Below are 23,863 nucleotides of genomic sequence, written 5' to 3' on the forward strand. Positions count from 1 at the left end.
AAAAAAAAAAAAAAAAAAAAAAATTGGTCCCAACAGTCAAGGTCAGAAACCCATGCGCCAGAAAACATTTGGAGGAAGAATAGAAATGAGATGGCTGGGCACGGTGGCCTGTAATCCCGGCACTTTGGGAGACCTCACCTGAGGTCAGGAGTTCAAGACCAGCCTGAACAACATGGAGAAACCCCATCTCTACTAAAACTACAAAATTAGCTGGGCGTGGTAGTGCATGCCTGTCATCCCAGCTACTCAGGAGGCTGAGGCAGAAGAATCACTTGAATCCAGGAGGCAGAGGTTGCAGTGAGCCGAGATTGCGCCATTGCACTCCAGCCTGGGCAACAAGAGTGAAACTCAATCTCAAAAAAAAAAAAAAAAAAAGGAATAGAAATGAGGACAAGAGACGAATAATTATGGTGCTGGCTAACCTCTAGTAGGGCATCCAGGTTGGGCAAAGCACAGAGCACCCAGAGCAGGCCCGCTGCAGATCCCGCAAAGCCACCGCGGGCACAACACGGGGGCAAAGCTGCAATCCTAGGACATCTGCCACACGCTCCCTTGTGTAACATCCCTATGATGAAATACTAAAAGGATCCATGTTGTATGGCTGGCTAAAAAAACAGGTTATCAAAACAAGAAACTGCGTGTGCACACCTGCACCTCCACACACCCCCGTGTATGAACGAAATACCCACACAGGGTCTGGCAGGCTCACGCTGAGCTGTGACCTGGGCCATCTGCATGGGGCCCTGGGGATGCGGCAATGGGGTAGGGATGGAGGTCATCCTTCACAGAGTTTTTATTGTGAGCACATATAAATAATACATTATTTCTGAAATTAAGAAACAATAGGGCCGGACGCGGTGGCTCATGCCTGTAATCCCAGCACTTTGGGAGGCTGAGGCGGGCAGATCACCTGAGGTCAAAGTTCGAGACCAGCCTGACCAACATGGAGAAACCCCGTCTCTACTAAAAATACAAAATTAGGCAGTGGTACATGCTTGTAATCCCAGCCACCTGGGAGGCTGAGGCCTGAGAATCACTTGAACCTGGGAGGCTGAGGTTGCAGTGAGTCGAGATTGTGCCATTGCACTCCAGCGTGGGCAACAAGAGTGAAACTTCGTCTCAAAAAAAAAAGAAAAAAAAAAGGAACAACAGTAACAGAGCCAGGCATAATGGTGCATGCACATGGTCCCAGCTACTTAGAAGGTTTGTGCCCAAGAGTGTGAGGTTGCAGTAAGCAGCCTGGGTGACACAGCGAGATCTTGTTCTAAAAAAACACAAACACAAAAAAACCCACCAATAACAAGGGAAAAGAATGTTAACAGGTTTCAAAATGTTACGATTTCATTTGGGTAAGAAAAAAACATGTGCCTGATTACATAAGTATAAAACATACCACAGGGCCGGGTGTGGTGGCTCACGCCTGTAATTCCAGCACTTTGAGAGGCCAAGTCAGGTGGATCACCTGAGGTCAGGAGTTCAAGACCGGCCTGGCCAGCATGGTGAAACCCCAATTCTACTAAAAATACAAAAAAAATTAGCAGGGTGTGGTGGTGGGCACCTGTAATCCCAGCTACTTGGGAGGCTGAGGCAGGAGAATCGCTTGAACCTAGGAGGCAGAGGTTGCAGTGAGCTGAGATCACGCCATTGCACCACAGCCTGGGCAACGAGAGCGAAACTCCATCTCAAAAACAAACAAACAGCCGGGCGCGGTGGCTCACACCTGTAATCTCAGCACTTTGGGAGACCAAGGCGGGCGGATCACGAGGTCAGGAGATCGAGACCATCCTGGCTAACATGGTGAAACCCCGTCTCTACTAAAAATACAAAAAATTAGCTGGGCATGGTGGCGGGCGCCTGTAGTACCAGCTACTTGGGAGGCTGAGGCAGGAGAATGGCGTGAACCCGGGAGGTGGAGTTTGCAGTGAGCCGAGATTGCACCACTGCACTCCAGCCTAGGTGACAGAGTAAGACTCCATCTTGGGAAAAAAAAACATTCATATCCCAAGGGTAAGTGTGGTCTCATCTGGAAGGTGGTGATTTACTTTTTTTTGTTTTGTATTTTTTATTTTTTTGAAACGGAGTTTCACTCTTATCACCCAGACTGGAGTGCAACGGTGTGATCTCAGCTCACTGCAACCTCTGCCTCCCGCTTCAAGCAATTCTCCTGCCTCAGCCTCCCAAGCAGCTGGGATTACAGGCACCTGCCACCACGCCCGGCTAATTTTCCTATTTATTTATTTTTTTGAGATGGAGTCTTGCTCTGTAGCCCAGGCTGCAGTGCAGTGGCGCAATCTTGGCTCACGGCAAGCCCCACCTCCCGGGTTCATGCCATTCTCCCACCTCAGCCTCTAGAGCAGCTGGGATTACAGGTGTCCGCCACCACACCCGGCTAATTTATTTATTTATTTATTTGTTTATTTCGAGACGGAGTCTCGCTCTGTCACCCAGGCTGGAGTGCAATGGTGCCATCTCGGCTCACTGCAAGCTCCGCCTCCCGGGTTCACACCATTCTCCTGCCTCAGCCTCCCCAGCAGCTGGGACTACAGGCGCATGCTGCCATGCCCAGCTAATTTTTTGTATTTTTAGTAGAGACGGGGTTTCACTGTGTTAGCCAAGATGGTCTCGATCTCCTGACCTTGTGATCCGCCCACCTTGGCCTCCCAAAGTGCTGGGATTACAGGTGTGAGCCACCGTGCCTGGCCTAATTTTCGTATTGTTAGTAGAGATGGGGTTTCACCATGTTGGCCAGGCTGGTCTCAAACTCCCGACCTCAGGTGATCCACCGGCCTCAGCCTCCCAAAGTGCTGGGATTACAGGCGTGAGTCACCATGCCTGGCTGGTAATTTACTTTTCATTTTGTATGTTTTTTTTTTTGCTTCTGAATGTCAACATCTCTGTGAGCTCCTGGGACAATTACAGACACTTGTTGCAAAAGTTCCAGGAAGCGGCCAGCTCCGTGCCATGGAAGCCTGAGATTCCTGTGAAGCCTGAGTCAGATGCACCAGGCACAAGCCCAGGGTACAGACTTGGGCCCTGGCAGATGACATTCTCTGCTGTGACTCAGTTTTCCCTGCCACACCCCTCCTGTGCCTGCTGGGGGTGGCCAGAAATAGAGCAAGGGAGGGGCTCTGAAGAGGGCAAGCGACCGAAGGAAGAAGCCTTTACTGGGCAGCAAGGCAAAAGAGGGAGAGGATGGTTTTAAATCATAATCAGGGCTTTGAAAAAAATGAGTCAGGTCAGGAACCATGGCTCATGCCTGTAATCCCAACACTTTGGGAGGTGGAGGGGCGAGGATCCCTAGAGCCCAGGAGTTTGAGACCAGCCTGGACAACAGGACAAAACCCCACCTCTACAAAAAATACAAAAATTAGGCTGGGCACGGTGGCTCATGCCTGTAATTGCAGCTACTCAGGGGGCTGAGGTAGGAGAATCACTTGAGCCTGGGGAGGCAGAGGTTGCGGTGAGCCGAGATTGCGTCACTGTACTTCAGCCTGGGACACAGAGCAAGACTCTGTCTCAAAAAAAAAGTATGCACTAACTAATGAAAGAAAGTAAGAAGCAAACAGGGCAGAGGGAGCCCACACAGCTCAGAGCACCCAGGGAATCTGCACAGATGTGAAAAGTGTCCAGGTCCAGAAGTACCAGGCTGCGGGGAGTGAGGCTGGGGGAGGGGGAGGAGGCAGACCTCATCTTCAAATCTCTCAACCCTGCACTCCTACTCCATAAATGGACCTAAAAGTTCTGAGGGGTTCCTTCCACTCTGACCGTCCATGAGGCAGTGAGTGTGGTTCAGAGAATGGGCTCTGTGGACAGAGAGACCAGGGTTTAAAGCCCTAGGCCACTTCCTGGTGGCCTTAGCAAAGGACATCACCTCGCTTTCTCCATCGGTAGAATGGGCGGACAACAGTATCTACTTCAGAACAAGACCATGCCCTGAGCACAGAGTAGATGCCTGTAGGTGCCTGGGCAATGCTGTGATGCTGACAAGGCAGCGGCAGCGGCCGGCACTCACCTCCCGGTCGATGAGCCGCAGCGAGTACTTGATGTCCGGACTCTCGAGGGTGATGGCCGGCGTGGAGCGCTGGAACAGCTTCATGAGCAGACTGTACAGGAACCAGACTGGGGAGAGCACCACATGGCCCAACTGAAACGACAGGGACCCGCGGGCTCAGCACAGGAGCCTGCCTTTCCCTAAACACACCGGCTCGTCCACACTCCCAGGCCTCTGCTCATGCTGTCCCCTCTGCCGGGAGCACCCTCTCCCCACCACCGTCATCCAGACAGCATCATCAATTTTGGTGCCCACTAGGAGAAGCTATAAAGACCAGACTGAGCATTACACCTGTTGCTCATTACACCTGTCACTGAGCATTACCCAGGCTTCTGTGCTCACTACCATGAGAAAAAGCTCCATTTCCTCTGAGGAGCCAGGACCAAAAAGTGCTGTGTCTCTAAACACATACCCTTTTTCACTTTGGCGACTAGGAAGCTCAGAGCAAAATTAATCTTGAGCATAATATATTTGTGCTCCTCCTTCTCTTCCTTCCTTTAGTCAACTTCCCTGGTCTTTTTTTTTTTTTTTTTTTTTTTGACAGAGTCTTAGTCTGTCACCCTACCCAGGCTGGAGTGCAATGGCCCGATCTCAGCTCACTGCAAACTCTGCCTCCTGGGTTGAAGCAATTCTCTGCCTCAGCCTCCCGAGTAGCTGGGATTACAGGCACCCACCATCATGCCTGGCTAATTTTTGTGTTTTTAGTAGAGACAGGGTTTCACCACATTGGCCAGGCTGGTCTTGAACTCCTGACCTTGTGATCCACCTGCCTCGGCCTCCCAAAGTGCTGGGATTACAGGCGTGAGCCACCACGCCCGGCAACTTCCCTGGTCTTATTAAGTGATGTCAAGTTCTAGCTTGATTTAGACAACCAGACAAGTAATAACCCCAACTCAGAATCTATCTGAAAGGCCTACACTGCCCAAATGGCTCTACGGCACCTTTAAATCCGGTCCTTGGGGCCACTGAGATTGATGCTCTCCTCTTTGCTCTCCCACAGAGCACACTAGAACAAGTCAGTGAAGCTGGGTGAACTGAGCCACTTCCCCCAAATGACATCCATGAATGTCCCTGAGCCCTGGGGTTTTGCCATCAGGTGTAAGGGAAGCGAAGCACTGAGCCAGGCACTGGGAAGGTCACTGGCTGTGTGACCCCAACAAAGTCCCTTCCCCTCTCAACCGGAGTGGACCAGGTGATCTGCAAGGCCCCCAGAGCTGCGACTCTACTACTCAGATCACCAAGGTCAACAGCCTCAGGGATCCCAGGGCCACATCGGGCACCACACAGGCACGGTCCTCGCAGTAACCCCACGCGGTAGGCACTGTCACCGCCACCATTTCGCAGATGAGGAAACAACCCAGAAAGGCAAAGCAACTCACCCAGTCACCCAGCTGGCAGGTCGGAGCTGACTCAGAGTCCACTCATCTCTTATACCACGCTGGGATACCTCAGGCTCAGGCGGACCGCGCCATACAGCCCTGAGGGGCTGTTCCTTTCCAGCCCCTGCCCCTGACATCTCAGCCTCACGAAGGCCCTAAAAGGGGGCCAGGCATAGTGGCTCACGCCTGTAATCCCAACACTCTGGGAGGCGGAGGCAGGGGAACAGTTTTGAGCCCAGGAGTTTGAGACCAGCCTGGGCAACAAGGTGAAACTCTGTCTCTAGAAAAAATATAAAAAGTTAGCTGGTTGTAGGCCGGGCGCAGTAGCTCACGCTTGTAATCCCAGCACTTTGGGAGGCCGAGGTGAGTGGATCACCTGAGGTCAGGGGTTCAAGATCAGCCTGGCCAACATGGTGAAACCCCATCTCTACTAAAAATACAAAAAGTAGCCGGGCGTGGTGGCGTGTGCCTGTAATTCCAGCTACTTGGGAGGGTGGGGCAGGAGAATGGCTTGAACCTGGGAGCTGGAGGTTGCAATGAGCCAAGATCATGCCATTGCACTCCAGCCTGGGCAACAAGAGCGAGACTCCATCTCAAAAAAAAAAAAAGTTAGCTGGTTGCGGTGTCACACGCCCGTGGTCCCAGCTACTCAGATGGTAGAGGCAGGAAGATTGCTTGAGTCCAGGAGTTCGAGACCAGCCTGGGCAACATAGCAAAACTCTGTCTCTATTCAAAAAAAAAAAAAAAAAAACCCTAAAAGTTGGTTAGAAAACCCAAATCCCTGGCTGGGCACACACCTGTAGTCCCAGCTACTCAGGAGGCTGAGGCAGGAAAATCACTTGAATCTGGGAGGAGGAGGTTGCAGCGAGCCAAGACTGTACCACCACACTCCAGCATGGGAGACAGAGCAAGATTCCATATCGGAAAAAAAAAAGAGGCTGGGCGCGGTGGCTCACACTTGTAATCCCAGCACTTTGGGAGGCTGAGGCAGGTGGATCACCTGAGGTCAGGAGTTCGAGACCAGCCTGGCCAACATTGTGAAATCCAGTTTCTACTAAAAATACAAAAAATTAGCTGGGTGTGGTGGCACATGCCTGTAATCCCAGCTACTTGAGAAAGTGAGGCAGGAGAAATGCTTGAACCCAGGAGATGGAGGTTGCAGTGAGCCGAGATTGCGCCATTGCACTACCACTTGGGCAATGAGAGAGAAAGTCCATCTTAAAAAAAAAAAAAAGGCCAGGCACGGTAGCTCACACTTGTAATCCCAGCACTTTAGGAGGCCAAGGCAGGCAGATCACTTGAGGTCAGAAGTTCGAGACCAGCCTGGCCAACATGGTGAAACCCCATCTCTACCAAAAATACAAAAATTAGCTGGGTGTGGTGGTGGGCTACCCCAGCTACTTGGGTGGCTGGAGCAGGAGAATCGCCTGAACCCGGGAGGCGGAGGTTGCAGTGAGCTGAGATCGTGCCACTGCACTCCAGCGTGGGCGATAGAGCGAGACTCTGTCACACACACACACTCACACACACACAAAAAGTGGGGGGCCGGGCACAGTGGCTCATGCCTGTAATCCCAGCACTTTGGGAGGCCGAGGCGGGTGGATCACCCGAGGTCAGGAGTTGGAGACCAGCCTGGCCAACATGGAAAACTGCGTCTCTACCAAAAATACAAAAATTAGCTGGGTGTGGTGGTGGGCGTCTGCAATCCCAGCTACTTGGGAAGCTGAGGCATGAGAATCACTTGAATCCGGAAGGTAGAGGTTGCGGTGAGCTGAGATCACGCCACTTCACTTCAGCCTGGGCAATAGAGCAACACTCCCTCTCAAAAAAAAAAAAAAAAAAAAACCCAAAAAATTAAAAACCAAAAACTGCTGACAGACTCCAGGAGCTGAAGGATCCTCTCCTAAACGTCAGAGAGAGCACAGCCCTGCCCTGCTGACACCTGTATCTCAGACTTCTGGCCTCCAGAACTGTAAGAGAATAAGGTTCTGTTGTCTTCAGCTGCCTGGTTTGCAGAAAATTTGTTATGGCAGCCCTGGTAAACTAGTACAGAAGCCAAAGAGACAGGACGAACTCCGGCATGTGGTTTTAGATTAGCACTGGCCCAAGAAAGAATAGTTATAAAGGCCAATACTGAGACAATTGATGAAATTTGGCCAGCCTGGCCAACATGGTGAAATCCCATCTCTACTAAAACTACAAAAATTAGCTGTGCGTGGTGGCGGGTGCCTGTAATCCCAGCTACTTTGGGAGCTGAGGCAGGACAACTGCTTGAACCCAGGAGCGGAGGTTGCAGTGAGTCGAGATCATGCCACTGGACTCCAGTCTGGATGACAAGAGCCAAGACTCCGTCTCAAAAAAAAAAAAAAAAAAAAATTGAATAAGGCTTGTGGATTAGATAATAGTGTTGTGACAATGTTACTTTCCTGTAATTATTCTGTGGTTACGCAAAACAATGTCCTTGTTCTTAGGAGATACACACCGAAATATTTAGGGGCAAAGGGGCAACTTACTCTCAAATGGTTCAAAAGATAGACACAGTTGACCCTTGAACATAGGTTGGAACTGCTTGGTTCACTTTTTTTTTGGAATTTTTGACAAATCTTATTTTATTCAGATAGCAGTCTGATCACACCTGGTCCAACAACACTCAAATAATAAATCAAATATAATCAGATGTTAAAGATTGGTCTTCAAACATTCTAGCCAATGATGCCATGCTTGCCTACGGTCTCTCCCACATAAAACCACATCAACACCTCAGTGGCCAGCAAACCATTCTGCACAGCTTCCTTAACCGTGAGCTGTTTGAAGCTACCAGGCTGAGCACTACTGACTATTTTTTTCAGGCTCTGAATCGCTCCAGGGATCTCAGCAGGGGTGGGGGGAACCAGCTCAACCATGGCATAGTACCAAAATGTGGCCAATCGAGGCTTCGAATAAGTCACAGCGGCCTTCACCAGTGCTGGGGTCTTCTCCCCAAGGTTATGGACAAATTGAGCCAAGGTTCTGGGATGCAAAGTCCATCATCCCAAACAGTCAGCTGAAGGTCACCCCCCCCGGAAGGACCCTGTGTGGTTCACTTATTTATTTATTTTGAGATGGAGTCTCACTCTGTCACCCAGGCTGGAATGCAGTGGTGTGATCTCACTGCGACCTCCCCCTCCCAGGTTCAAGTGATTTCCCTGCCTCAGCCTCCCGAATAGCTGGGATTACAGGTGCACGCCACCACGTCTGGCTAATTTTTGTATTTTTAGTAGAGACAGGGTTTCACCATGTTGGCCAGGCTGGTCTCGAACTCCTGACCTTGTGATCTGCCCACCTCTGCCTCCCAAAGTGCTGGGATTACAGGCATCAGCCACCGTGCCTGGCCAGGATGTGTGGTTCACTTATTTTTTTTGTTTTTTTTTTTTTTGAGACGGAGTCTCGCTCTGCCACCCAGGCTGGAGTGCTGTGGCCGGATCTCAGCTCACTGCAAGCTCCGCCTCCTGGGTTCACGCCATTCTCCTGCCTCAGCCTCCTGGGTAGCTGGGACTACAGGCGCCGCCACCTCGCCCGGCTAGTTTTTTGTAGTTTTTAGTAGAGACGGGGTTTCACCATGTTAGCCAGGATGGTCTCGATCTCCTGACCTCGTGATCCACCCGTCTCGGCCTCCCAAAGTGCTAGGATTACAGGCTTGAGCCACCGCGCCCGGCCGTGTGGTTCACTTATACAAGGATCTTCTTCCCCCTCTGTCACCTGAGACAGCAAGACCACCCCCTCCCTCCTCCTCAGCCTTCTCAACATGAGAACAAGGATGAAGACCTTTATGATGATCCACTTCCTCTTAATGAATAGTAAATATGTTTTCTCTTCCTTATGATTTATTTTCTCTGTCTTTATTTTTTGAGATGGAGTCTTGCTCTGTCACCAGGATGGAGTACAGTGGCATGGTCTCAGCACACTGTAACCTCCACCTCCTGGGTTGAAGCAATTCTCCTGTCTCAGCCTCCCGAGTAGCTGGGATTACAGGCACATGCCACCACGCCCAGCTAATTTTTGTATTTTTAGTAGAGATGGGGTTTCACCATGTTGGCCAGGCTGGTCTTGAACTCCTGACCTCATGATCCTCCTGTCTTGGCCTCCCAAAGTGCTGGGATTACAGGTGTGAGCCACCACGCCCAGCCCCTTATGATTTTTAAAATAACAGTTTTCTCTAGCTTACTTTACTGTGAAAATATAGTATACAATACATAAAATATACAAATATGTTATTGGTAAGGCTTCTGGTCAATAGTATACTAGTAGGAAAGTTTTGGGGGAACCAGAAGTTATACATGGGTTTTCTTTTTTTTTAAAGACAGGTCTGGCCCAGGCTGGAGTGCAGTGGCGTGATCCTGGCTCACTGCAACCTCTGCCTTCCAGGCTCAAGCGATTCTCCGGCCTCAGCCTCCCAAGTAGCTGGGATTACAGGTGCATGCCACCACACCTGGCTAATTTTTATTTTCTGTTTTGTTTTGTTTTTTTGAGACAGAGTCTGGCTCTGTCGCCCAGGCTGGAGTGCAGTGGTGAGATCTCAACTCACTACAACCTCTGCCTCCCGGGTTCAATCGATTCTCCTGCCTCAGCCTCCCAAGTGGCTGCTATTACAGGCCCCCACCACCACACCTGGTTAATTTTTGTATCATTAGTAGAGATGGGGTTTCACCATATTGGCCAGGCTGGTCTTGAACTTCTGATGTCAGGTGATCTGCCTGCCTCGGCCTCCCACAGTGCCGGGATTATAGGCATGAGCCACCGTACCCAGCCTATACATGGACTGTCAACTATACAGGTCAGCCCCTAACCCCCATGCCATTCAAGGGTCCACTGTATGTATATGCACACATGTAGTATATAATATATTTAATATACATTAGATATATACTGTACAGAGAGAAATAAAGCAGATGTAGCAAATAATAACATTAGGTAAATCTGGGTGAAGAGTACAGTACCTAAGAGCTCTTCTTTTTTTTTTTTTTTGAGACAGGGTTTCACTTTATCACCCAGGCTGGAGTGCAGAGGCATGATCTCAGCTCACTGTAACCTTGATCGCTTGTACCCAAGCAATCCTCCCACCTCAGTCCCCAAAGTAACTGGGGCTACAGGCACGTACCACCAGGCCTTGGTAATTTTTTTTGCAGAGACGCAGTTTCACCATGTTGCCCAGGCTAATCTCAAACTTCTGAGCTCAAGCAATGGGCCAGCCTCGGCCTTCCAAGTGCTAGGATTGCAGGTATAAGCCACCGCATCCAGCCCATAAATGCTCTTTTACAGTAACTTTGAAATTATTTCTTTTTTTTGAGATGGAGTCTCGCTCTGTTGCCCAGGCTGCAGTGCAGTGGTGCGATCTCGGCTCACTGCAAGCTCTGCCTCCTGGGTTCACGCCATTCTCCTGCCTCAGCCTCCCGAGTAGCTGGGACTACAGGCACCTGCCACCACGCCCCTAAGTTTTTTGTACTTTTTAGTAGAGACGGGGTTTCACTGTGTTAGCCAGGATGGTCTCAATCTCCTGACCTCGTGATCCACCCACCTCAGCCTTCCAAAGTGCTGGGATTACGGGCGTGAGCCACCGCGCCCGGCCAGTAACTTTGAAATTATTTCAAAATAAAAAGTGTGTGAAGCCCATACTGGTAGTTCAACTAGAGAGGCTGAGAAGTCAAAGTTCATATAAAACACTGGCTCTCAAGAAAGCTGTTTCACAACTTGTTTCTATGGCGTCCCCATATACCTCCCTGACTGTAGTTCTCTCAGCAAATGTGCATGTGTGTTCTCTTCTTATCATTACCCTACTAGTTCCCTTTTCACCTTGACTGCTAGGAAGCTCGGAAACAAGTTCCTTGCGTGCGTGCAGGCCTCTCTACTTCCTTTGTGGGATCTGCTATGGGCCCCTTGAGGTAGTGTATCCTGCAGAACACAGACAAGTGCCTCCACTCTATGCAGGGCCAGGTAACACACTACTAACCTCTCAAGGCCTAGCCCCATTGCCCCTCCCCTTCTGGAAACTCTACCAGGAGTCCCTACTCTGCAACAATTTGAGGAGGGTGCTCTGGCGGAGCCGCGTGTCCTGTCCCTAGAAGGCAAGGGCCACTGCCTGGCCTATCTCCTTGAAGAGATGCGAGATGAGATGAGCGGGGGCCCAGGTCACATAGGGGTCTCTAACTTGGGAAGTGCCAGCTCACACACAGGGGCTTTTCCTGCCACCCTCATGGGGCCACTACCAACTGAGAGGTGGAATAGCCAAGTGAAGGAAGGGCAGGGTGCTACAACCTCATACCAGGCCTGGCTCCCACCCCCAAACCAGCCCAGCAGCTCCAAGCTGCCCGGCTACAGTTACAGGCCCTTTGTTGGGCTTAAGACAAAACGCCTCTCTCCCAGGCAGGGCCTCCATGATGGGTGCAGCTGAGGCCTCGCTCCATGGGGCCCTTGGTATTTGACCCACGGGTCTAAAGGAAGGGCTGTGGATGCCTAGCCCACCCCTCACCCATGCCCCGGGCCACCCAGCTGGGGTCTCTGGCACCACCCATTTAATCAGCATGGCCCAGGTGTTTCACTCATCCTTCAAGGCCCCAGTTGGCAGCTGTGGACTTGGGTCAGAAAGACCAGGATTTGAGTCCCAGCTTAGGATGGCAGGAGAGTCGCTTCACCTCCCCGGGCCCTACCTGGAGGATGGGGAGGGTGGGGAGGAAGGAGGCACCCAGTGGTCAGCACCCCTGAGCTGGCGCTGTTCTGAGTGGGGGCCACGGGTTTCCTGGGATATTCCCCACCTCAACCCTAGGCTGCGGGTGTGGTGATCATCCCAGCACGTGAGGAGACCGAGGCCAGGAAAGGGGAGTGACCTTCCCCGAGTACACCAAAGCCAGCCCTCCAAGCACCGCTCACCACATGACAGTGTTATCTGTCCCTCAGATAGATGAGGTGACCTGCCAAGGTCATGCAGCCCTGCGGGGTGGGCCGGGACTGGACTCCCAATGTCCAGCCCAAAGTGCTGCTCTTCCTGAGTCACCACCCAAAACAGGCGCCCTCGCTCTGCTCCAGTCACGGAGCTCACAGCCCAAATCTGATATCCTGCCTCCCACAGTGAGGCCTGAGCACCTGCCCCCAGCCCCGGGGGCCCAAACCAGCAGGCGGCTCCACCCTCTCCTCAGATACCCACCATAGCTCCCCACTGCCTACCTGAAGGCACTCTATGGGCTCACCTCCATATGGACCACCCAACTCTGGACTCACCTCCCAGCTCTCTGCTCTCTCAACATTAAGCCCATCTTGCTTCAGGCGTTTGCATAAGCTCTCCTCTCTGCCCCAAATGTCCTTCCTCTGCGGGCATCCAACCAGCAAACTCCTATTCATCTCTCAGAGCCCAGCTCAAACATCAAAATCTTCCCTGAGGAGCCCTTCCCTAGCTAACCAGGCCCTTGGTAGACTTTTCACAGCCCCTGGTCCCCTCTGGAAACTCCCTGGGGTGAGGCCAATTCCGATGATTCCTCTGCTATCGACCTCTCCCTCAGTCACAGAAACCACACCCACGGGGAACAGCGTCTAGGGAAAAAGTTGGCGGAAGTTACCTTCCCAGGAAATCACCATTGTTGGGGGCCCTGGCAATGAACCTGAATGACATTAGGAGTTGGAGTTGTGCTTGCTGCTCCCTAGAGCTGTTTTTCCAGCACAGCTGTGTCAGCGCACAGCCCAGCTTAAGGCCCCTCTGCGGGCAGCTGGCTTCAGGGGCTGCGAGGCACCTTCCCCCATTTCCTCCCTGGCCCTCCCACAGTGATGCAAGGTGGGAACAACCATGTTCCCCATGTGACAATGAGGGACAAATGTGTGGCAGTGAGGGCACAAATGTAGCTCAAGGAGGCCCAGGGTGGAGCCTGGGTGTTGGTTTCTGATTTTCTGTTGCTTTCCCACTTCCCTCACTTGCCCTAACCCTAAACCCATGGATGTGGGCCTGGGTGGGCGCCAGGCCAAGAAAAAGATACCCCCGTGTCAGTGGCCCCGATGGCAAGGCCCTGAATGCTGGCCTTGGCCGTTGCACAGACCTTCGTCCGACCCCAGGCGCCGGCTCCCCACAAGTACCCAGAGGTGGCCCTGGAGCAGATCCCGGGATCTGTGTCTGTCGTCACCACTGTATCCCCAATACTCCACACAGAAAGCACTCAACAAATACTTGTGGAATGAATTAGTGAAGGGACAACAGGCTCCCACCCTCCCAGTCTTTTTATTTTGCCTAGAAGTTTCCAGAACCAGGACAAGAGCCCAGACTCCTGGGTGAGGGCGGGGCACAGCCTGTCCTGTGTGTCAGAAAAGCCCGCTTGTCCCCCAAGAGCACATGCATCAGAGGTGGGCTTAGGATCCGGCTCCAGGCTGTTCCCACGCCTGTTCCACACCCAGAGAGGATACACGCAACTCCCAGGGCTGAGCTGGGAGTCAGGCACTGCTCAGAAAGCCGGGCTCGCCGTGGGCAGCAGACGAGAGTCAGGGGCCTTCCTTCCAGTGTCTGCTCCCAACAACGGGGCTGCCCGGAGCTGGAGGGGGCAGCCTTTGCTCCCGCCACCTCATTCAGTCCTCAAGCCTGTTCATGACTCCTCCCACTTCAGGTGAGGAAACCAAGCCTCAGGGGACAGACTTGAGCCAGGCGAAACCTTCTGGCCATGAAAGAGAAGGGGTGGGCTTTTTATAGGTAAAAGTCCTTATCTGGGGAGGCAGCCACGGGCAGACCATCACCATCTGTCAGTCATTTAGTCCACAAACCCCAGTGGGCACTCAGGTGGCAGGTCCCATGCCCAATGCGGGGGACACAGGCCAGGAGGCCCCACCTGAGTTCAAGCCGAAGTGGGAGACAGACATCGGCAGAGAGGGTGCACCACAGCCAGGAGCAGCGGAGGGGCAAAGGTTTTACCTCCAGAAAGCTAGAGGCCCTACCAGACTCACACTGTGGAGTACACTCTATTCCCGCCAGCACTGGTTGGAACAGGCTCTGCCCCGTTCCCACCCACAGCACCACCCCCACCCCCACCAGCAGTGGGCCAAGTAAACAGGAGGCAGATGGCTGAGGCCAAGGTCCCACCCCTGTGCCTCCTCAGTTGTGCTGCACGCACACTTACACACACACTCACACACACATACCACCTCACCCCAGCCACCTGCAGGCCCAGGGGACAGCTGCCTCCCAGCCCCTGACCTAATGCCCACAGGCCATGCTCTGCCCCACCAGGGAACCCACCACCCGCCTCTCCTTGTCTCTAACAACACAGAGGGGAAAAGGGACACAGGGTGCCAGAGTCCCAGGGAGCCCCCAGCTAATACATCATAGCTGAGGGGTTGCGTAGCTCTACTGCCCACGCATAGAATGCCCTGCTCAGCTGCCCACCCCTAGAATTCCCTATGGGGACCCCGGCCTCCACTCTGCCCAGACCAGGTTTGGGATGGGCAGAGAGAGCTGCCAGGGTCCCTTACCTGACAGGCCGGGTCGTCCCCAGGTGCCAGTTCCCTGCCCTGGAGCTCGGACAAGCCAGTCGGGTTACTTGCTAACCTGTCCCCCGCCTGCCCGCCAGCGGTCCCACCAGAATCTGAGCGGCACCTCCCTCCTGGTACTGTTCTAACAGGGAGGAAGTGGGAGGGAGCGGAGGAAGTTCTGCGGTGGGGGGCTCTGGCTTGGCTGGGAACTGTGGGGGAAGGGAACTCAGGAGGAGGAACAGGTGGACACAGCGCTGGGATCTGGGCCACCGACTAAGCATGGGGCTGCCAGGGACAGTAGGAAAGCCGGGCAGACTCTACCTGTCAGCCTGTCAGGGTCGCTGAGCACTCATAGCCGGGCTGGGAAGCAGGGGAACCACAGTTCAGGATGGCAGGCCAAGCTCCAACATTCTCCCAGTGTGGCTGGCAGACTCCGGGGCCAACCCCTGGCCTGGATCCCCCAAAATGTTGGAAGAGGCCTCCCACGGGGCCTGCACGTCCTAGATAAGACACCTAGTGCACCAGGCCCCCAGCCAGCCTCCTGCAGACTGTGGGGAGCCCTTAAGCCAGGAGGCCTGGCTCAGAACGTGCTGGAGACATTCTGGGCCAAGCGGAGACCCCAGCAGCATCCACAAAGGGTAATCCCCACCCACCCTTGGAGAGATGGGGCTCGGGGGGTTGGTGAAGGTCTCAAGACTCCCAGAGAGGGCTCTGCCCCTCGCAGGCGACTACTCAGTCATTCCACAGAAATAAATGGAATGAGGCCAGGCACGGCAGCTCACACCTGTAATCCCAGCACTCTGAGGAACTGGGACGGGAGGATCACTTGAGCTCAGAAGTTTGTGACCAGCCTGGGCAACATAGCAAGACGTTGTCTCCATTAAAAATACAAAAGATTAGGCCAGGCACAGTGGCTCACTCCTGTAATCCCAGCACTTTGGAAGGATGAGGCAGGTGGATCACCTGAGGTCAGGAGTTCAGGACCAGCTTGGCCAAGATGGCGAAGCCCTGTGTCTACTAAAAGTACAAAAAATAGCTAGGTGTGATGGCGAGTGCCTGTAATCCCAGCTACTTGGGAGGCTGAGGCAGGAGAATTGCCTGAGCCCAGGAAGTAGAGGTTGCAGTGAGCTGAGATCATGCCACTGCACTCCAACCTGGGTGACAGAGAGAGACTCCGTCTCAAAAAAAATAAAATAAAATTAGCCGGGCGTGTTGGCGCGTGCCTGTACTCAGAATGCTGAGGTAGAAGGATCACTTGTGCCCAAGAGGTTGAGGCTGCAGTGAGCTATGATCACGCCATTACACTACGGTCTGGGTGAGAGACTCTGTCTCAAAAAAGAAAAAAAGAAATGTGTACAGCAGCCAGGTGCTGGGGAAGTGGCCATAAATCCAACTACCAGCTGGAAGGTAAGGAGCACCACCAAAAACAGCAGGGAAGCGTTGAGTGGAGACCAGGGGAAGCTCTGGAGACACAGGGAGGACATTTCAACAATAAAGGAGGCAGGTGCTTTCTGGGGAAAAAAGGGGAGAGTGTTGCATGAAGGCTGGGGTGATGCCCACAGGTTCACCCTGGGGTCTGAACATTCCCAAGTTCTGGGTTGAGCCACATTTTCCTGAGCAACCGCCCAAGCCAAGAGGCCTTTTGCCTGATTCCCCAAGGAGGAGCCTCCAGCACCAGAGGGAGGGCCCAGGTGCCCTCCAAGTGGCAGATGCCAGGTGTCGAGGTGGAGGGGTGCTGGGCTGATGATTCCTTCTGTGTCTGCCTCCCCACACACAGCGGGTCACAGCTGACGGAGGAGCTGCCCTCTGCAGCTGCAGCCTCCACGTGTCCACACAGACTCAAGCCTCCAGCCCCACCATGATCAACTTTTGAGAAACTGGAGAGAGGAGGTGGCCTGGGGGGAAGGGAAGGTGGTTCTAGGCCAGCCCAGAAGTGACAGCAGCAGAGTGGACTTTGAAATCCCATGGAGCAGGCTCCCTCGGGCGGCGGCCAAAACTAGCTTGCATTTCCCCATCTGTGAAATGGGGCAAACAGCGCTGATACCACAAAGTGTGAGGTCCCCAGCACAGCTTGCAGAGTCAGTGGGAGCCTGGGCTCGCTGGGAGCCTGGCCCACTGTGCACTGGGAGGACGCCCCAGCGTCATCGGGGTTCTGTTCCTTGTTGCTAAAACGTGCAAAACCCTCTGACTCAGTGACATCGCGCACACACACGTTCAGTCACAGTCACATCGCCCATTCACATACTCCCGACACACACACATCACACGTTTCCATGCCCGCCCTTCACACCCACCGTCACACTCACACACTCACTCTCAAGCCACAGTCATTCGCACGCTCGCTCACACACTCACAACCAGGGGTCCCTCCAGCAGCCAAGGCCCCACGGCGGCCAGGGCAGGGCTCGGGTGCTCCCCGCTGCTTGGCTCTGCCGCACCCCAGGCAGGAGGGCTGGTTCCCCGCTACAGACGGCCAGGGCGTGAGTCGCCGTCACCACGTTGCTCGCCCGGGCAGGGCTAGGGTGCGGTAGGGTGGGGCGCGGCGGGCTGGGCGGGCGGAGTGGGTGCGGCCGGGTGAGGTGCGGCCCGGTTCGGCCCGGGTCCTGCGCCCCCTCCCGCAGGCCAGCCCGCCCCCTCGCCAATGGGTCCTTGTCCCTCGCGACGCCCCGCGGCCCCGGCGCCCCCTCCCCGCCTACCGTGCTCAGCTGGGCCCCCATGGTGGCCCTGCGCTGCGCTCGCTCTGCAGCCGCCGGCGAGACCGTCGCGCCCCAGCCCGCGTCACCCCGGAGGAGGGGCGGGGCCGAGGGGCCAGGCGGGCGCGCGGGGCGGGCACGGGGGCGGGCGCGGGGGCGGGGACCGGGTCGCTCCGCCCGCTTCTGCCGGGCACTGGAGACCGGGAAGTGGGGATGCGCCCCTCTATGCTCCGAGCTCTCCCGCCGCTGTGCGGCCCCATGCGGGACGGTGGCCTCTCTGGGCCTCGTTCGCCGCCATAAAGGAAGCAAGATGGCGCCCCCCGAATGGGAGCGAGAATAAGAAGCGGAATCTTCCCCCGGCCTCCGAGCCTGCAGGGGCCGGCCCTGCCTGGTCTGGACTGGGCCTGGGCCTGCAGTTGCTCAGCACGGCCTTTCTCCAGGCCTTTGAACTTGCAATTCCCAGGGCAGCACTGTTCCCAGCTGCCTCTGGTTGGGCCGTTCTGATTGCTCACGTCCCAGGTCAAATGCTGCGGTCTCAGCACAGCCCGCCCAGAGCCTCCTCCCCGGCTGCGCCTCCGCTCTCCATCCCATTGTCCCACGTAGCTGAAGGCCTCCTGCGTGCTTCCCCCACTCCCACCCCATCTCAGTGGAATGTGGGCTCCCGGAGGGCAAGGCCTTGTCTGATTTGAAGTCCCCTACATCCCCGGAGCCTAGCACAGAGCCTAGCACATAGTAGGTGCTCAATAAATGCTTTTTTTTTTTTTTTTTTTTTAAAGCAGGGTCTCACTCTTGCCCAGGCTGGAATGCAGGAGCCTGATTACAGCTCACTTTAGCCTCAACCTCCCAGGCTCAAGCGTTCCTCCTGCCTCAGCCTCCTGAGTAGCTGGGCACATGCCACCTTGTCCGGCTAATTTTTTTTTTTTTTTTTTTGAGATGGAGTTTCGCTCTTGTTGCCCAGGCTGGAATGCAATGACGTGATCTCGGCTTGCCGCAAACTCCGCCTCCAGGATTCAACAGATTCTCCTGCCTCAGCCTCCCGAGTAGCTGGGACTACAGGCGCCCACCACCACGCCCTGCTAATTTTTTGTATTCTTAGTAGAGACAGGGTTTCACAGTGTTAGCCAGGATGGTCTCGATCTCCTGACCTCGTGATCTGTCCTCCTCGTCCTTCCAAAGTGCTGAGATTACAGGCGTGAGCCACCATGCCTGGCCTAATTTTGTATTTTTGGTAGAAATGGGGTTTCAACATGTTGGTCAGGCTACTCTGGAACTTCCGACCTCAGGTGATCCACCTGCCTCGGCCTCCCAAAGTGCTGGGATTATAGGCGTGAGCCATCGCGCCCGGCCATTTTTGTATTTTTTTGTAGAGACGGGTTTCACTATGTTTCCCAGGCTGGTCTGGAACTCCTGGGTTCAAGCCATCCTTCCACCTTGGCCTCCCAAAGTGCTGGGATTACAGGCGTGAGCCACGATGAGCAGCCTAAATACTTGTTGAATGGGTGAATTCAATGGACAGTGGGCACCTTCTCCGTGTAGGCTCATGCTGGGCCCTAGGGTCATTCTCTGGCCTTGCACACCTAGTAGGGTCTTGGACCCAGATGTGAGCTCCTGGTGCTCTGAGGGGGTTGGGTGGGCCGTGTGTTCAGGCAATGTGGCACAGACCAGGCAGAGAAAGGGAGAAGCGCCTTGCTGGCAGGGCCTGGAGGTGGAGACAGGTGAACAGAGGCCTGATGTGCAAGGTTAGAGAGGCTGATACAGCCGAGCCGGGGGCACAGTGGTGCGATGTGACGTTATGGAGGCAATGTGGAGCCCCAGGTGGAAAGAACTGGAATGACAAGGAGAATGGGGAGCCCTGCAGGATCTAGGCAGGTGAGGGAGTGACTTACTGGGTTTATTTGTTTACCTAGAGATGAGATCTCGCTCTGTTGCCCAGGCTGGAGTGTAGTGATGCAATCACAGCTCACTGCAGCTCAAGCCATCCTCCCACGACAGCCTCCCAGAGCACTGGAATTACAGGCATAAGCCACCATGTCCGCCCGCCTACCCACCCACCTGACCTACTGTTTTTTTTTCTGTTTGTTTGTTTTGTGGGTTTTTTTTTTGAGACGGAGTCTTGCTCTGTTGCCAGGCTAGAGTGCAGTGGCGCGATCGCGGCTCACTGCAACCTCTGCCTCCTGGGTTCAAGCAATTTTCCTGCCTCAACTTCCCAAGTAGCTGGGACTGCAGGTGCACACCACCATGCCCAGCTAATTATTATTATTATTTTATTATTATATATATATATTTTTTGAGACGGAGTTTCACTCTTGTTGCCCAGGCTGGAGTGAGTGCAATGGTGTGATCTCAGCTCACCGCAGCCTCCGCCTCCCAAGTTCAAGCGATTCTCCTGCCTCAGCCTCCTGAGTAGCTGGGATTACAAGCATGCACCACCACACCCAGCTAATTTTGTATTTTTAGTAGAGACAGGGTTTCTCCATGTTGGTCAGGCTGTTCTAGAACTCCTGATCTCAGGTGATCCGCCCGCCTCGGTACCATGCCCGGCACGCCCAACTGATTTTTGTGTTTTTAGTAGAGATGGGGTTTCACCATGTTGGCCAGGATGGTCTTGATTTCTTGACCTCATGATCCACCTGCCTCTGCTTCCCAAAGTGCTAGGATTACAAGCGTGAGCCACTGTGCCCAGCTGACGTACTGGTTTTAAAGAGGGAACTCTGGGGACAGCGTGGAGGGAGGGACCTACTACGTAGAATACAAGAGTAAATCTTGGCCTGGGATCAGTCAAGCATTATTTCCATTTTATTTTATTTATTTTTGTATAACTTTGTGGAAAGTATCCTGCATTCATGATGGATCTTTCTGGGTTTTGCCACATATTTTCATGTTAAAGTTTAAATTATTTTTTGCATGCAAGTAATCTGAATAGTTTTACCCCCATGGGAACACTGATTGTAGAAAGATAACACTACATGGGTTAGGTGTCTTTTTTTAATTGAAAAACTAGCCAAAAAAGGAAAAGAAAAACACACCACAGACCAGGCGCAGTGGCTCACGCCTGTAATCCCAGCACTTTGGGAGGCCGAGGTGAATGGATCATCTGAGGTCAGGAGTTGGAGACTCAAAAAAAAAAAAAAAAGAAAAGAAACAGCAAAGAAAGAAAAACAAAGCCAATAAATTGTCCAGTTGCATATTTCTCTCTCAAAAACAAAAACAAAAACTGAGTCGTAACTGAGTCTCTAGGCAATATATTCAAAGCTAACAGGATTAAAAGTAAACTAAAATTTAAAAATCATCAGATGCGGCCGGGCGCGGTGGCTCAAGCCTGTAATCCCAGCACTTTGGGAGGCCGAGACGGGCGGATCACGAGGTCAGAAGATCAAGACCATCCTGGCTAACACGGTGAAACCCCGTCTCTACTAAAAAATACAAAAATCTAGCTGGGCGAGGTGGCGGACGCCTGTAGTCCCAGCTACTCGGGAGGCTGAGGCAGGAGAATGGCGTAAACCCGGGAGGCAGAGCTTGCAGTGAGCTGAGATCCAGCCACTGCACTCCAGCCTGGGCGACAGAGCGCGACTCCGTCTAAAAAATAAATAAATAAATAAAAATAAAAATAAAAATCATCAGATGCAATTAAGGGAGCCCTGCTACATACAGGCAAGTGAATACTAGTGCTACTCCTGGACTCTAGGAAGCTGGAAGACGTCTTAACAAGTCCTCTTAAGGCCGGGAGCCGTGGCTCACGCCTGTAATCCCCCAGCACTTTGGGAGGCTGAGGCGGGCAGATCACAAGGTCAGGCGTCTGAGACCAGCCTGGCCAACATGGTGAAACCCCGTCTCTACTAAAAATACAGAAATTAGCCAGGTGTGGTGGCAGGCGCCTGTAGTCCCAGCTACTTGGGAGGCTGAGGCAGGAGAATCACTTGAACCCGGGAGGCAGATGTTGCAGTGAGCCAAGATCTCACCACTGCACTCCAGTCTGGGCGACAGAGCAAGACTTTGTTTCAAAAACTAAGAAAGATAACTCCACTCAGAATAATTTACTTCAAGTAGCCTTTTTTCTTTTTTCTTTTTTTTTTTTTTTGTTGAGATGGAGTTTTGCTCTGTTGCCCGGGCTGGGGTGCAGTGGCATCATCACAGCTCACTGCAGCCTCCATCTCCCAGGGCTCAGATGATCCCCTACCTCAGCCTCCCAAGTAGCTGGAACTACAGGCATGCATCACCATGCACCACCATGCCCAACTAGTTTTGTTTTGTTTTATTTTTTTTTGTAGAGATGGGGTTTTGTCATGTTGCCCAAGCTGGTCTCGAACTCCTGGGAGCGAGTGATCCTCCTGCCTCAGCCTCCCAAAGTGCTGGGATTACAGGTGTGAGCCACCATATCTGGCTTCCTTGTGAAATGTGGAGCTGACTAAGTTGGCTTTCTCCTTTTAATTGTCCCTCACAAGTTGTAAAGAACTTTGAGGTCAGGAGTTCAAGACCAGCCTGGGCAACATGGTGAAACCCCATCTCTACTAAAAATACAAAAATTATCTGGGCATGGGCATGGTGGTGCACGCCTGTAATCCCAGCTACTTGGGAGACTGAGGTAGAATTGCTTAACCGGGACCCAGGCAGCAGAGGTTGCAGTAAGCCAAAATCGTGCCACTGCACTCCAGCCTCAGCTACAGAGCAAGACTCCATCTCAAAAAAGGAAAAAAAAAAAAAGAAAGCAAACTGTTTGAGGCATGCATCACTCATTACCTATGGTTCTGTCAGGCAACTAATAAATGATACCCACAAGTCAGTTGTGCAGAACAAAAGAGCTCTGACTGGGCAGAATAGCTCATGCCTGTAATCCCAACACTTTGGGAGGTAGAGGCAGGGGGATCACGTGAGCCCAGTAGCTCCTGACAATCCCTGACAACATAGTAAGACTTCATCTGTTAAAAAAAAAAAAAAAAGCTGGGTGTGGTGGCCCACGCCTGTAATCCCAGCACTTTGGGAGGCTTAGGAGGGTGGATCACCTGCTAAAAATACAAAACTTGGCTGGGCACAGTGGCTCATGCCTGTAATTCCAGCACTTTGGAAGGCCAAGGCAGATAGATCACGAGGTCAGGAGTTCAAGACCAGCCTGGCCAACGTGGTGAAACCCTGTCTCTACTAAAAATACAAAAATTACCCAGTCCTGGTGGCACATGCCTGTAATCCCAACTACTAGGGAGGCTGAGGCAGGAGAATCACTTGAACCTGGGAGGCGGAGGTTGTGGTGAGCCGAGATCGCACCAGTGCACTTCAGCCTGGGTGACAGAATGACACTCCATCTCACAAGAAAGAGAGAGAGCGCGAGCAAGCTAGCTTGGCGCAGTGGCAGTATTGTAGCCAAGGAGGTTTATCTGAGGCACATTATTGCTAATTGAAAAAAAGCGCCAGCCGGGCACGGTGGCTCATGCCTGTAATCCCAGCATTTTGGGAGGCCGAGGCGGGCAGATAACGAGGTCAGGAGATCGAGACCATCCTGGCTAACATGGTGAAACCCTGTTTCTAATAAAAATACAAAAAATTAGCCGGACATGGTGGTGAACACCTGTAGTCCCAGCTGCTGGAGATGCTGAGGCAGGAGAATAGCATGAACCCAGGAGGCAGAGCTTGCAGTGAGCTGAAATTGCACCACTGCACTGGGTGACAGAGAGAGAATCCGTCTCAAAACGAAAGAAAGAAAAGAAAGCTAGCTGCACACGGTGGCACATGCCTATAGTTGCAGCTACTCAGGAGGCTGAAGTGGGATGATGTCTTGAGCCTGGGAGGTTAAGGCTGCTGTGAGCGTGGGCGACAGAGCAAAACCCTGTCTCCACAAAAAAAAAAAAAAAAAAAAAAAACCAGACTGGGCACAGTGGCTCACGCCTGTAATCCCAGCACTTTGGGAGGCCCGAGGCGGGCGGATCACCTAAGGTCAGGAGTTTGAGATCAGCCTGGTCAACATGGTGAAACCCTGTCTGTACTAAAAAATACAAAAAATTAGCTGGGTGTGGTGGCGGGCGCCTGTAATCCTAGCTACTCGGGAGGCTGACACAGGAGAATTGCTTGAACCGGGGAGGCAGAGGTTGCAGTGAGCCGAGATCGTGCCATTACACTCCAGCCTGGGGGAGAAGAGTGAAACTCCATCTCAAATAAAATAAAATAAATAAAATAAAATAAAATAAAATAAAATAAAATATAAAATAAAATAAAATAAAATATAAAATAAAATAAAATAAAATAAATAAAATAAAATAAAATAAAATAAAATAAAA

General features: G+C 52.8%; 2 protein-coding genes across 8 annotated transcripts in view; both read right to left on the reverse strand.

Moving 5' to 3' along the window:
- Positions 1-17,868, reverse strand: part of LOC111548925 (NADH-cytochrome b5 reductase 3) — a 32,031-nt gene extending 14,163 nt beyond the window's left edge. For 3 of the 7 annotated variants that reach the window (XM_023221827.2, XM_023221828.2, XM_023221826.2), the window contains exons 1-2: positions 17,601-17,868; positions 4,013-4,144 (exon numbers count right to left, since the gene is read on the reverse strand). In XM_023221827.2, coding sequence (XP_023077595.1) covers positions 4,013-4,144; positions 17,601-17,621 — 153 coding nt within the window. In that variant the 5' untranslated portion in view covers positions 17,622-17,868. Of the gene's footprint in view, positions 1-4,012; positions 4,145-5,430; positions 5,693-12,681; positions 14,360-14,904; positions 15,163-15,225; positions 15,526-17,600 lie in introns of those variants that run through there. The other 4 variants (XM_023221832.2, XM_023221829.2, XM_023221830.3 and 1 more) reach the window with 4 other exon arrangements.
- On the reverse strand, positions 7,709-8,456 carry ATP5MGL (ATP synthase membrane subunit g like; the record flags this gene model as incomplete). The annotated part of the gene is made up of 1 exon (XM_023221833.2): positions 7,709-8,456. A coding segment is annotated over one exon (324 nt), but the record flags the coding sequence as incomplete, so codon positions are not given.
- Positions 17,869-23,863: the final 5,995 nt, after the last annotated feature.

The sequence above is a fragment of the Piliocolobus tephrosceles genome, chromosome 19, assembly GCF_002776525.5.
Source record: "Piliocolobus tephrosceles isolate RC106 chromosome 19, ASM277652v3, whole genome shotgun sequence".
In the NCBI taxonomy this organism is placed as follows: Eukaryota; Metazoa; Chordata; class Mammalia; order Primates; family Cercopithecidae; genus Piliocolobus; species Piliocolobus tephrosceles.